The sequence below is a fragment of the Salvelinus fontinalis genome, chromosome 24 (assembly GCF_029448725.1).
Source record: "Salvelinus fontinalis isolate EN_2023a chromosome 24, ASM2944872v1, whole genome shotgun sequence".
NCBI lineage: Eukaryota > Metazoa > Chordata > Actinopteri > Salmoniformes > Salmonidae > Salvelinus > Salvelinus fontinalis.
Window position 1 is genome coordinate 3,970,981 of NC_074688.1, and position 13,176 is coordinate 3,984,156.

At 44.6% G+C, this 13,176-nt stretch overlaps 1 protein-coding gene across 2 annotated transcripts in view; it reads right to left on the reverse strand.

The window, feature by feature from the left end:
- sik2b (salt-inducible kinase 2b) overlaps window positions 1-13,176 on the reverse strand; it is a 58,920-nt gene that overhangs the window by 11,108 nt on the left and 34,636 nt on the right. For both annotated transcript variants that reach the window (XM_055879421.1, XM_055879422.1), the window contains 5 exons: window positions 9,063-9,187; window positions 8,101-8,224; window positions 2,531-2,745; window positions 985-1,137; window positions 413-583 (listed from right to left, as the gene is read on the reverse strand). In XM_055879421.1, coding sequence (XP_055735396.1) covers window positions 413-583; window positions 985-1,137; window positions 2,531-2,745; window positions 8,101-8,224; window positions 9,063-9,187 — 788 coding nt within the window. The remainder of the gene's footprint in view (window positions 1-412; window positions 584-984; window positions 1,138-2,530; window positions 2,746-8,100; window positions 8,225-9,062; window positions 9,188-13,176) is intronic.

Genomic DNA, 13,176 nt, shown 5'->3' on the forward strand with positions numbered 1-13,176 from the left:
AGGAGGGAGAAAGGAGAAGGCAGCATGAGTGGGCTAAACTCAATTAAATACAGACAAGAGTCCCCTCTTGGATAACTCAACTGCAGTGGCCAGTCGGGGTTGGGGTGGCCTGGGGGGAGGATCGGTCCTCTGTAGCGTCACCACTGTCCAGTTGCAATTAGTGCTCCACGGGGTTGTGTTCAGTTGGAGAAAACCTTTTGAAACGTTTTCAAACAGGGGAGGTTCTCCCTGAGTTTGTCCAATATGAACATCAATTTTTGTAATTTGTTTTGCTTAATTCCACTAACTCAACAGTGTTATCCAGCTGGAAAACTGGATAACACTCCACATAGTGAATGTCCACAGGCCGGGGTGCTTCGGTTCAGAATAGCTCGTAACCTTAGATTACATGTTGTTTGGCGCCGTGACTTACTTTAGGAGTGGCGACGTCCTCGACCATGAAGCTGTGCTCAGGCAGAAGAGGCGACTGCGGGAAGTTGAAGGCATCGGCCGAGGCTTGGGGCAGGGCCGGGGAGCGTAGGAGAACCCGCACCCCCTGGGGCAAGAGACCCACCTGGGGGGAGCCACCGCTCGGCTCGCTCGGCTGTAGGGGAGTTAGATGGAGGGGTACAGAGAGAACGAGAGAGAATGAGAGAGGAAGATCAGGAGAAAGAGATGAGGGTGAAAGGAATGGATAGAGAATCAAAAAAAGAGGAAGAGGGTGAAAGGAATGGATAGAGAGCGAATCAAAGAAAGAGGGGAAGAGGGTGAAAGGTAACAGAAAAAAAAGGAAGTTGAATGGATAGAGGGGGAAAAAAGATGGCAGCGAAAGGAAGAGAAAAGACGCTTCATTAATTAATGAATGAATACATGTTCTTTGAAAAGCCAGGTGTGTGAATGGAAATGTCTTTGATCATTAGGACCGCAGACATCTATACTAATGCACCACACAGACAGATCTGCTTTGTGGCGCTGAAAAACGGCGACGAAGATAGCGGGGGTTACCTTGACGACAGTCTGCTCGGCGATGGTGCTGGGCCGGCGCTGGTGTACGTCAAGCCGCTGCTCCACAGGGAAACTGCAGCGGTGGGACTTGAGACGCTCCACCAGCAGGTAGTAGATAGCAGCAAAGTGGTTGTAACTCTTGTTTTGGAGCGACTGGACACAGGCAGGGGCAAACCATGTTAAAGCTGCAATATGTAACTTTTTGGGAGACCTGACCAACCAAATTCACATAGAAATCTGAGTTATAGATCTGTCACTCATTGAAAGCAAGTCTAAGAAGCGGTAGATTTGTTCTATGTGCACCACTTCTATGCTTCCCGTACTTAAGTTTAGTTCTATGTCTTTTACTTTTTTCGGTAAAAAATATATTTCACAGCGGTTTAGATCAGTGGTTCCCAACCAGGGGTACTTGGCCTATTCACAGGGGGTACTTGAGAAGACTCAAGAGATCATAGGCCTGCTGGTAAAATGCACGAGGGGGGGTACTTCAGGGATACACTGGACAGAGCAAAATTAAGTTGGTGGTACAGTAACCAAAAAAGGTTGGGAACCACTGGTTTATATGGTACAATGAGTCTCTACACGACACTTGCTTGTTTTGTCACAAACTGTAATAAGGCTAACAATTTGAATTTTAGCAATGAGGAAATGGCTGAGACATTTCTGCATAGTGCATCTTTAAAGGGATAGTTCAGTATTTTATAACTTGATGTTAGATTGTTCCTCACCCTGAACGTAATATATGGTTTGGTTTTCTTGAAACAGCCACTACACGTAGGGCAGCAGGTAGCCTAGCCGTTGGGCCAGTAAGCGAAAGGTCGCTAGTTCGAATCCCACATTGCAAGAGCCATGTTCTACCGGCTGAGCTAACATCAATACTCATAATAGGGTGTCATTAGAGATACAGCCAATATCCACTCTGGCACACTACTCTGAATCCATGCACAACACCAGTATTTCTACTTGCACATCATCATCTGCTCATCCATCACTCCAGTGTTAATTTACTAAATTGTAATTACTTCGCTACTATGGCCTATTTATTGCCTTACCTCCTCACGCGACTTGCACACACTGTATATAGACTTTCCTTTTCTCTATTGTGTTATTGACTGTACGCTTGTTTATTCTATGTGTAACTCTGTGTTGTTGTTTGTGTCGCACTGCTTTGCTTTATCTTGGCCAGGTCGCACTTGTAAACAAGAACTTGTTCTCAACTAGCTTACCTGGTTAAATAAAGGTGAAATAAAATAAAAAATAAATAAAATAACTTAATTCTCTTTAGTATGCTAGTGTAGGGGCCGGTTCCAGACATAAACGACTAAAAAAGAAACTCAGCCTGGGTCTCAAAACAGTGTTGTTTTGCCATGAGGTGGGTGCCGTCCAACCAAATCTTGCTTAGGCCCACCAAAAGGCTAAAGCCGGCTCTGCTAGCGTAGATATTTCCTGGGTTCTAAATGGTACCCCTGTTCCCTTTACAGTGCACTGCTTTTGACCAGGGCCCTATATAAGAAACAAGGCGCCATCTCTCTCGGTCAACTTTCACCTCGATTGTCTTGTGTTGGTCGATGCCCAGGCTGTGCATGAGCCGCAGAACCTGCTCGCTGTACTCGCCCACGCCCAGGTCGCTCTCCTGCTGGTACAGCATGGGCCTCTGCACCGGCACGTCCAGTGCCATCCACTTGTGCTCCTTGATCTGGGCTACCGACAGACGCTTGGACGGGTCCAGCACCAGCATCCTCCGGATCAGGTGCTCGCAGTCTGGGAGAGGGAGGACAAGAGAGGGGGAAGGGGAGAGAAAGAAGAATAAAGACAGAGACAGAAAGGGGGAGAAAATGTATCTACAATCCCTGGTACAAAGAACCATTACAGAGAGCCCTAACTTGAGGCATTGTCTGATGACAGAGAGGAGAGTGTTCTCTTGTCACGTCTGACTTTACACATTTGCCCCTGACACATCAGACCATACACAACAACACGCAGCCCGGGACAGTGATACTGAGTGTACTGTGTGTACCATGTACCGAGAATAGAGAGGGAAGAAAACCCGTATTTGAGTGAAGCGAGAGCTCCCGCTGAAACGTTACATTGAGGAAACAAAGCGGTTCTATTGAAGCAGGGCAGGCCACAGGGAAGGAGTGAAGGAGCACCTCCACTACTCACGCTAAGAAAAACAAATGATCTCAGGCAGGAATGCACAGTGGGCTCGTCCCCTCTTTCTCTAGCCCCCCCTGTTGTCCTCTTTCTATCCCTCTCTCATTCTTACTCTCTCTGCCTTCTTAACGCCATCCCTCTCCATCTCTCCTTCTCTTTCTCCCTCATCTCTCAGAGGAGGATGGAGAGGACTCTTAACCTTCAGTTAGCGGCTAAATGAGCTTGACGTCACTAACCGCAGGGTCTTAATAGGATTACCGCCCACTGGGCTGAGGCTGTGCGTGTGTTTGCATCTGTGTGTTTCTGTGCGTGCACCCAGTCTGCGTCTCGCCTCTTCAGCCTGAGCTACCTACTCATCCTCATCCTTCGATCTATGGTCTTATTTATGATGACTGCTCTGCTGCCAAATGAACACTTCTCTGGGAGAGAAAGCCAGCAAGAGTGAGGGATGAGCGAGAGAAAGAGTGAGAGAGAGAAACTATGTGATCCACATTGACACTCTTCTTTTCTCTTTTGTACATTATGACACTACCATGGAAATATTCAGGGCCGGGACGGTTAACACTTCCTTTCTTTTGTCCCCCCCTGCTTTCTTTATCTCGGATTTCTGTTACACCCAATAGCCCAGGGCAACTTCAATACTGACTTCAAAGAATGTACAGTACTGGAGGTAAAACAAAGCAGTGTACTAACAGTACAGCGCTGCCTGATTTGTTATAGAGAGTACCGTACCGTACAGTATGTGTGTGTAGCAGAGAGTGAGAACATGTAGGGAGGAAATGGCACTCTGTTCTTCTCGTCTGAAGCAAAAGGAGGGAACAGGACCGGAGCGGGCCGGGGGGGCTGCATGCAGACAGGCGAGGGAGCTTAAGTAACACTCCTACATTCTCAACAAGGACTAAATAGTTCCCTGAACAAAGCCTGTTGACCCCCACAACAATAATATTAAGGGGTTAGAACGCCAGGGCTTAAAAACAAAGGTGTCATTGTACGCTAATGATTCACGTTCTTTTAAATCCACAATTTGGATCCCTCCACAGCATCTAGATACTTGTTTAACCTCTCTGGATTAAAATCAAATTATGATAGTGTACTTATTACATACACAAAAAAAATTCAACTTTTACATTACCGTGTAGTTTACCAATAAAATGGTCTGACGGGGATGTGGCCATACTCGGTATACATATCCCGAAAGAAAGAAATGATCTCACTCCAATACATTTTTATAGAAAGTTAGCAAAAATAGATAAGATCTTGCTACCATGGAAAGGAAAATACCTGACTATTTGTGGGAGAAAAATAAATAAAAAATCACCCTGATTAACTCGTCATATCCCAGTTTACCTACAAACAATAGTACGCAAGTATAAACAGCATTGGACCACGCACCCATCATTACCATTCTGTCTCCTAGAGATGAACATTCTTTGGTGCAAAAAGTGCAAATCAATCCCGGAACAACAGCAAAGGACCTTGTGAAGATGCTGGAGGAAGCAGGTACAAAAGTATCTATATCCACAGTAAAACAAGTACAATATCAACATAACCTGAAAGGCCGCTCAGCAAGGAAGAAGCCACTGCTACAAAACCGCCATAAAAACTCCAGACTATAGTTTGCAAATGCACATGGGGACAAAGAAGGTACTTTTTGAAGAAATGTCCTCTGGTCTGATGAAACAAAAATAGAACTGTTTGGCCATAATGACCATCATTATGTTGGGAGGTAAAAGGGGGATGCTTGCAAGCCGAAGAACACCATCCCAACCGTGAAGCTCGGGGGGGGCAGCATCATGTTGTGGGGGTTCTTTGCTGCTGGTGATTCTCTGATTCACCTCTACGCAGACGACACCATTTTGTATACTTCTGGCCCTTCTTTGGACACTGTTAACTAACCTCCAGACGAGCGTCAATGCCAGACAACTCTCCTTCCGTGGCCTCCAACTGCTCTTAAATGCAAGTAAAACTAAATGCATGCTCTTCAACCGATCACTGCCCGCACCTGCCCGCCCGTCCAGCATCACTACTCTGGACGGTTCTGACTTAGAATATGTGGACAAATACCTAGGTGTCTGGTTAGACTGTAAACTCTCCTTCCAGACTCACATTAAGCATCTCCAATCCAAAATTAAATCTAGAATCAGCTTCCTATTTCGCAACAAAGCATCCTTCACTCATGCTGCCAAACATACCCTCGTAAAACTGACCATCCTACTGATCCTCGATTTCGGCGATGTCATTTACAAAATAGCCTCTAACACTCCACTCAACAAACTGGATACAGTCTATCACAGTGCCATCCGTTTTGTCACCAAAGCCCCATATATTACCCACCACTGCGACCTGTACGCTCTCGTTGGCTGGCCCTCGCTTCATACTCGTCCTCAAACCCACTGACTCCAGGTCATCTACAAGTCTTTGCTAGGTAAAGCCCCGCCTTCTCAGCTTACTGGTCACCATAGCAGCACCCACCCGTAGCACGCGCTCCAGCAGGTATATTTTACTGGTCACCCCCAAAGCAAATTTCTCTTTGGCCACCTTTCCTTCCAGTTCTCTGCTGCCAATCACTGGAACTAACTGCAAAAATCACTGAAGCTGGAGACTCATATCTCCCTCACTAACTTTAAGCACCAGCTGTCAGAGCAGCTCACAGATCACTGCACATCTGTAAATAGCCCATCCAACTATCTCATCCCCATACTGTATTTATTTATCTTGCCCCTTTGCACCCCAGTATCTCTACTTGCACATTCATCTTCTGCATATCTTTCACTCCAGTGTTTAATTGCTATATAGTTATTACTTCGCCACCATGGCCTATTTATTGCCTTACCTCCCTTATCTTACCTCATTTGCACACACTGTATATACACTTTTTCTACTGTATTATTGACTGTCTGGTGCACTTCAAACTAGATGGTATCATGAGGAAGGAAAATTATGTGGATATATTGAAGCAGCATCTCAAGACATCAGTCAGGAAGTTAAAGCTTGTTCGCAAATGGGTCTTCCAAATGGACAATGATCCCAAGCGTACTTCCAAAGTTGTGGAAAAAGTGTTGATCCTAACTGACCTAAGACAGGGAATTTCTACTAGAATTAAATGTTAGGAATGTGATAAACTGAGTTTAAATATATTTAGCTAAGGTGTATTTCATCACATTCCCAGTGGGTCAGAAGTTTACACAATTAGTATTCGGTAGCATTGCCTTTAAATTGTTTAACTTTTGTCAAACGTGCTTCACGGTTGGGATGGTGTTCTTCGGATTACAAGCCTCCCCCTTTTTCCTCCAAACATAACGATGGTCATTATGGCAAACAGTTCTATTTTTGTTTCATCAGACCAGAGGACATTTCTCCAAAAAGTACGATCTTTGTCCCCATGTACAGTAGCAAACCGTAGTCTGGCTTTTTTATGGCGGTTTTGGAGCAGTGGCTTCTTCCTTGCTGAGCGGCCTTTCAGGTTATGTCGATATAGGACTCGTTTAACTGTGGATATCGATACTTTTGTACCTGTTTCCTCCAGCATCTTCACAAGGTCCTTTGCTGTTGTTCTAGGATTGATTTGCACTTTTCGCACCAAAGTACGTTCATCTCTAGGAGACAGAACGCGTCTCCTTCCTGAGCAGTATGACGGCAGCGTGGTCCCACGGTGTTATTACTTGCGTACTATTGTTTGTACAGATGAACGTTGTACCTTCAGGCGTTTGGAAATTGCTCCCAAGGATGAACCAGACCTGTGGAAGTTTACAATTTTTTTTCTGAGGTCTTGGCTGATTTTTTTTATTTTCCCATGATGTCAAGCAAAGAGGCACTTGGTTTGAAGGTAGGCCTTGAAATACATCCACAAGTACACCTCCAATTGACTCAAATGATGTCAATTAACCTATCAGAAGCTTCTAAAGCCATGACATCATTTTCTGGAATTTCCCAAGCTGTTTAAAGGCACAGTCAACTTAGTGTACGTAAACTTCTGACCCACCGGAATTGTGATATAGTGAATTATAAGTGAAATAATCTGTCTGTAAACAATTGTTGGGGAAATGATGTGTCATACACAAAGTAGATGTCCTAACCGACTTGCCAAAACTATAGTTTGTTAACAAGACATTTGTGGAGTGGTTGAAAAACAAGTTTTAATGACTCCAACCTAAGTGTATGTAAACTTCCCACTTCAACTGTATATATTTACAAAAATAATATATGGGGGATTGGAAATGATAAAGACAATTACATTGATGGAAGCTACAACCTATCTACATTAATAAAGCTGATCTAGCCCCTAAAAAAATAAATATATTAATACAAATATATACAAATTATATACCTATAATTTCCACCTTTTGTCTATTCCATTTGCACAACAGCATGTGAAATTTATTGTCAATCCAGTGTTGCTTCCTAAGTGGACAGTTTGATTTCACAGAAGTGTGATTGACTTGGAGCTACATTGTGTTGTTTAAGTGTTCCCTTTATTTTTTTGAGCAGTGTATATATATCGTATCGTGATGTCCCTGCCCTAGTAGTAGATGGGTTCCATTTTGAACAGGTATTTATGCAATGCAGTTGAGCCTCATGTCAAAAGCGGTCAATGTTTTCCTTGCACACAACAGAGTGGATTCTGAAGAGCTCCAAGCAGCCAGTTAAAGGGGTAATCCGGGATTGGTATATACATTTTGGGGACTATTAAATTAACTATGTCGCCATTGATTCGAGGAGATAAAAATGTCTACAGCCCCATCCCTCAGCAGTTTACCAAAACAAGCGGTGGAGTGACCATTTTGTTGTTTTTCATATCCCGTATTGCCCCTTTAATGTCCTCTACTGGTATTCACCAGCGAACAAAAACCTTTCCAACAACAACACAGACTGATGTTTGGCTTCGGATGGTGTTTTTCCATAGGAGCAATGGTGTAACTTCAGGCTTTTTTGGGGTGTAAGCACTATGTTATTGAGTCTCACCTTCTGTCATGAAGTAGGGGATGCGGAAGCGACCCTCCAAGACGCGCTGTCGGAGCACGGGCAGGGTGGGGCCATCGAAGGGCAGGGCGCCACACACCAGCACATACAGCACCACCCCCATACTCTACATTGAGACACCCAACCACGCACGCAGACAGACAGACACACACTAGGTCAGGGGCTGCAGTGGGAAAAATCTTTACACTCACATAACTAGATCAATCATGTACAAAGGCACCTAGATGTATGTGAGGGCGAGTTCAATATGCCGTAAAACAGGGAGGGCTATAAAAAAAAAGGTTGGGATATCTTACGCTCGGACATGATGTTTTCAGGGCACCTTTGAAAAAGAGAGTAGGTAGGGCTATTTGGTTTATGGCAAGACGTAATTATCATACACTTATCATCACTGCAAGGCTTAGGGGGAAAGCAAACAATTGATCAGCAGACTAGGGTTGATGATTCACAATCAGATCCCCCAACGCAATCATGTCCAGTATCTTTAAAAAAATAAATAATAATCACACCTCTCAGTTGAGCGCCTTGCCTGCATCCCAAATGGCAACTTAATCCCTATACAGTGCACTGCTTTTGATAGGGCTCTTTTCAAAAGTAGTGCACTATGTGGGGAGTAGGGTACCATTTGGGACGCATTACTTTACCCCAGTTTTCTCTTTGTTTAATCTGATCTGAAGCACATTGGTGGGCCTCACTATTGCTTCTAATGCCCATGATTAGAGGAGGTCCAGTTTCAAAGACAATGTACAGTCAGTTCTGGGACACACCGTGTGTAACACCGAGGTACTAACTAGTAGCAGTATTTGTGACTCATCGCAGAGCAGGTGTGTCCCCAAAATGGCAGCCCATTCCTTATATAGTGCACTGCTTGGGACCAAGGCCAATAGGGTACTATTGAGGGAATAGGGATGCCATTTAGGACGCTAACAAGAGCATTGTCTTACCCAGATGTCCAGCTGGGGCCCCTCGTACTGTTGTCCCTCGAACACCTCCGGAGCAGCGTAGGGGGGGCTGCCGCACCACGTGGCCAGGGGCTCCCCGGGCTGGAAGAAGTTCCCGAAGCCAAAATCTAACAAAAGGGGAGAATGACACGGTTAACTTTATATTATTATACACCTTCACCTTGAGTCCTTCTGCCCATAGATGGTATGGAGGGTTCTGCCTGTGAACATTTGGCTGGCTGGCTGAGTGAGTGAGCAACGGGTGGTAAGAGGTGAGGGAAGGATGGAAGGGAACGGCTCGGAACAGGGGGAGATGCAGACAGAACAGTGACTACTCAGGGAGAAAGAGAGCACGGTAGAGGGAGAAACAACAGAAGGTGGCTGATTCACTGACTACCTATAGCACAGGGGTAGCTTTAAAGCTAGCTCCAGATTAGAACAAACAAATGTGTGTGCACTACTCTGGTCAAAAGTAGTGCACACTATTTAGAGAATAGGGTGTTATTTAGGACGCACAGTAGAACAACCTGCAGGGTTTTTTTTTTTTGCCAATGTGATATGTAATGCACATATTTGTGTGTTGAGGCCATTGATGGGCTAGCTGGGCCTTCATGAGGTAATCTCCCAGGAGACTGACTTGAGCTCATAGAATGACTGTTCTGATTGTTCCAAGGAAGGAAGAGAGAGCGAGAAACAAACTTACAACTCGAAAAAAAAATATTTCTGCCTTTCATTAAAATTCAACTTCCAACAATGTGTTGCCAAATCTTTTACCAGTATGAAGCTGCTCGCTTTTACTTTTGCAAATCCCCCCCCCCCCTTATTCTCTATCCGTCTCACTCCTTTGCGTGTCTGTTCCTTATGTTTAAGATTCTATTTGAATACATTTCAGTGTGAGAATGGAGAGACTGTTATCTGTGGAGCCCGACGGTGTTAAGGGACCCCTGTTGTAACAACTAACATTTATCAGATGAATAACTATTTTTAGTATTTGTTTTTAATCATCACGATTATATAAGGCCGAGGGAAGAAGATGCGTTGCGACAAATACTAATATTCCGGCTTACGTAAATGGGGGCAGGTAGTGTTGGACTGCGTGGCACAAAGCAGTGTTCAACAGCTTTTCAAATTGATTTAGTCTCTTCAGTGCTCCGGCCAAATGATGCGCTCACCCCTGCCTGAGTGATTGTCGACCCCGTGAGATCCAATGTCCAAGATCAACCCGTATCAAGCTGCAGCAGTGTCCCTGTCTGCATCCTAAACGCCAATCTATTTCCTTTCTAGGGCACTACTTTTGACCAGGGCCCATTGGGAAGCACATAGTCAAATGTTAACCTGGAGTACTGCCTAATTCGAACAGGAAGTACCAGTGACACGATCAATATGGAAGGGTTCCGATGAAGTGGATGTTAAGCTACAGGACTGTTTCGCTAGTACAGACTGGAATATGTTCCCGGGATTCATACGATAACATTGAGTAGTTTACCACATCAATCACGGACACTTATAAGAAATCCTGCTAGGACTTCCGACGAGCCATCAAAAAGTAAAAATGTCAAAACAGGACTAAGATCAAATCCTGCTACGCAGGCTTTGACGCTTGTTGGATGTGGCAGGACTTGCAAACTATTATGGATTACAAAGAGAAACTCAGCCGCGAGCTGTCCAGTGATGTGAGCATACCAGACAAACTAAATTCCTTCTATATTCACTTTGAGGCAAGCAACACTGAACCATGCATGAGAGCACCAGCTGTTCCGGACGAGTGTGTGACATTGTTCTCAGTAGCCGATGTGAGCTAAACCTTTAAACAGGTTAACATTCACAAGACTGCAGGGTCAGAAGAATTACCAGAACACATACTCAGAGCATGCGCTGACCAGCTGGCAAGTGTCTTCACTGACCTTTTCAACCTCTCCCTGACCCAGTCTAACACCTACACGTTTCAAGCAAACAACCATAGTCCCTGTGCCCAAGAACGTTAAGGTAACCTGTCTAAATGACTGTCGCCCCGTAGCACTCACATCTGTAGCCATGAAATGCTTTGAAAGGTTGGTCACAAGTTACATCAAAACCATCATCCCAGACACCCTGGGCCCACTCCAATTTGCATACCGTCCCACAGATGACACACTCTCTATTGCGCTCCACACTGCCCTCTCCCACCTGGACAAGAGGAACACTTACATAAGAACGCTGTTCATTGACTACAAATCAAAATCAAATTTTATTGGTCACACACACATGGTTAGCAGATGTTAATGCGAGTGTAGCGAAATGCTTGTGCTTCTAATTCCGACAGTTCAGTAATATCTAACAAGTAATCTAATAATCCCCAACAACTACCTAATACAAACACATTTAAAGGGATAGAATAAGAATATGCACACAAATATATGGATGAGCGATGGCTGAGTGGCATAGGCAAGATGCAATAGATGGTATAAAATACAGTATATACATAGGAGATGAGTAATGTAAGATATGTAAACATTATTAACGTGGCATTGTTTAAAGTGACTAGTGCATTTATGTAGGCAGCAGCCTCTGAGTTAGTGATAGCTGTTTATCAGTCTGATGGCTCTGAGATAGCTGTTTTTTAGTCTCTCGGTCCCAGCTTTGATACACCTGTACTGACCTCGCCTTCTGGATGGTAGCGGGGTGAACAGGCAGTGGCTTGGGTGGTTGTTGTTCTTGATTCTCTTTTTGGCCTTCCTGTGACATCGGGTGCTGTAGGTGTCCTGGAGGGCAGGTAGTTTGCTCCTGGTGATGCGTTGTGCAGACTGCACCACCCTCTAGAGAGCCTTGCGGTTGAGGGCGGTGCAGTTGCTGTATCAGGTGGTGATACAGCCCGACAGGATGCTCTCGATTGTGCGTCAGCCAAATTTCTTCAGCTTCCTGAGATTGAAGAGGCGCTGTCGCGCCTTCTTCGCCACACTGTCTGTGTGGGTGGACCATTTCAGTTCAGTTATCTACAGACATTTTGCTTGGTTGATTGCCTTACGGATGGAATAACTACACTGTTTATATTCGGCCATATTCCCAGTCCTCTTTCCATGGTTAAATACAGTGGTTCGCGCTTTCAGTTTTGCGTGAATGCCGCCATCCAAAGGTTTTTGGTTAGGGTAGGTTTTAATGGTCACAACATCTCCAATGCACTTCCTTATAAACTCACTCACAGAGTCAGCGTATAGATCAATGTTATTCTCTGAGGCTGCCCGGAAGATTTCCCAGTCCGTGTGATCAAAACAATCTTGAAGCGTGGATTCCGATTGGTCAGACCAGCGGTGAATGGTTCTAGTCACGGGTAAATCCTATTTGAGGACGGTAGGAGCAAGATTGAGTTGGTCAGATTTGCCGAAGGGAGGGCTCCCTATAGCTCAGCATTCAACACGATAGTGTCCTACAAGCTCATCACTAAGCTCAGGATCCTGGAATTTAACACCTCCCACTGCAACTGGATCCTGGACTTCTTGACAGGCCGCCCCCAAGTGGTGAGGGTACACAACAACACATCCGCCATGTTGACTCTCAACACGGGCCCCTCAGGGGTGCGTGCTTAGTCTCCTCCTGTACTCATTTGAGATTTTAGTCACTTAGCAGACAGTGTTATCCAGAGCGGCTTAGTGCATTCATCTTAAGATGAACACCCCCCGTTTCTCTGTCCTGATAATGTTTTAGGGAGCCTGAGCACGCATAGTCGTACCTGGCCTGCTGCTCGGAAATGTAGGAAAGTGTTTTTTTAACATCCATTGCGAATGACAATATATTAAAACTATAATTCCTCACAGAAAGCTATTTAAAAAACACATTATTATTGAAATGGAACAGTTCAATGAAAATGCACATATAAAATAATAACTAGCACACAGAACAGTAGAATAAATTGTAATCTTCCCCAAACTTGAAACTTATGCACCGCCTATGAAGTCTTTATAAAATAATTGCCTTCAAGTCCATGGCCGTATTTTGCCTATAGGCTACTTTCAAACAAGGTAAGACATGCCTCATAACATGAACTAAAACGTTCAGGTTTCAAACAATTACATATCATTCCAAAGTGCACACTGCCTCCAGCTCACATTGTAAAGTGGTGGGTGACACGCTGATATGATAG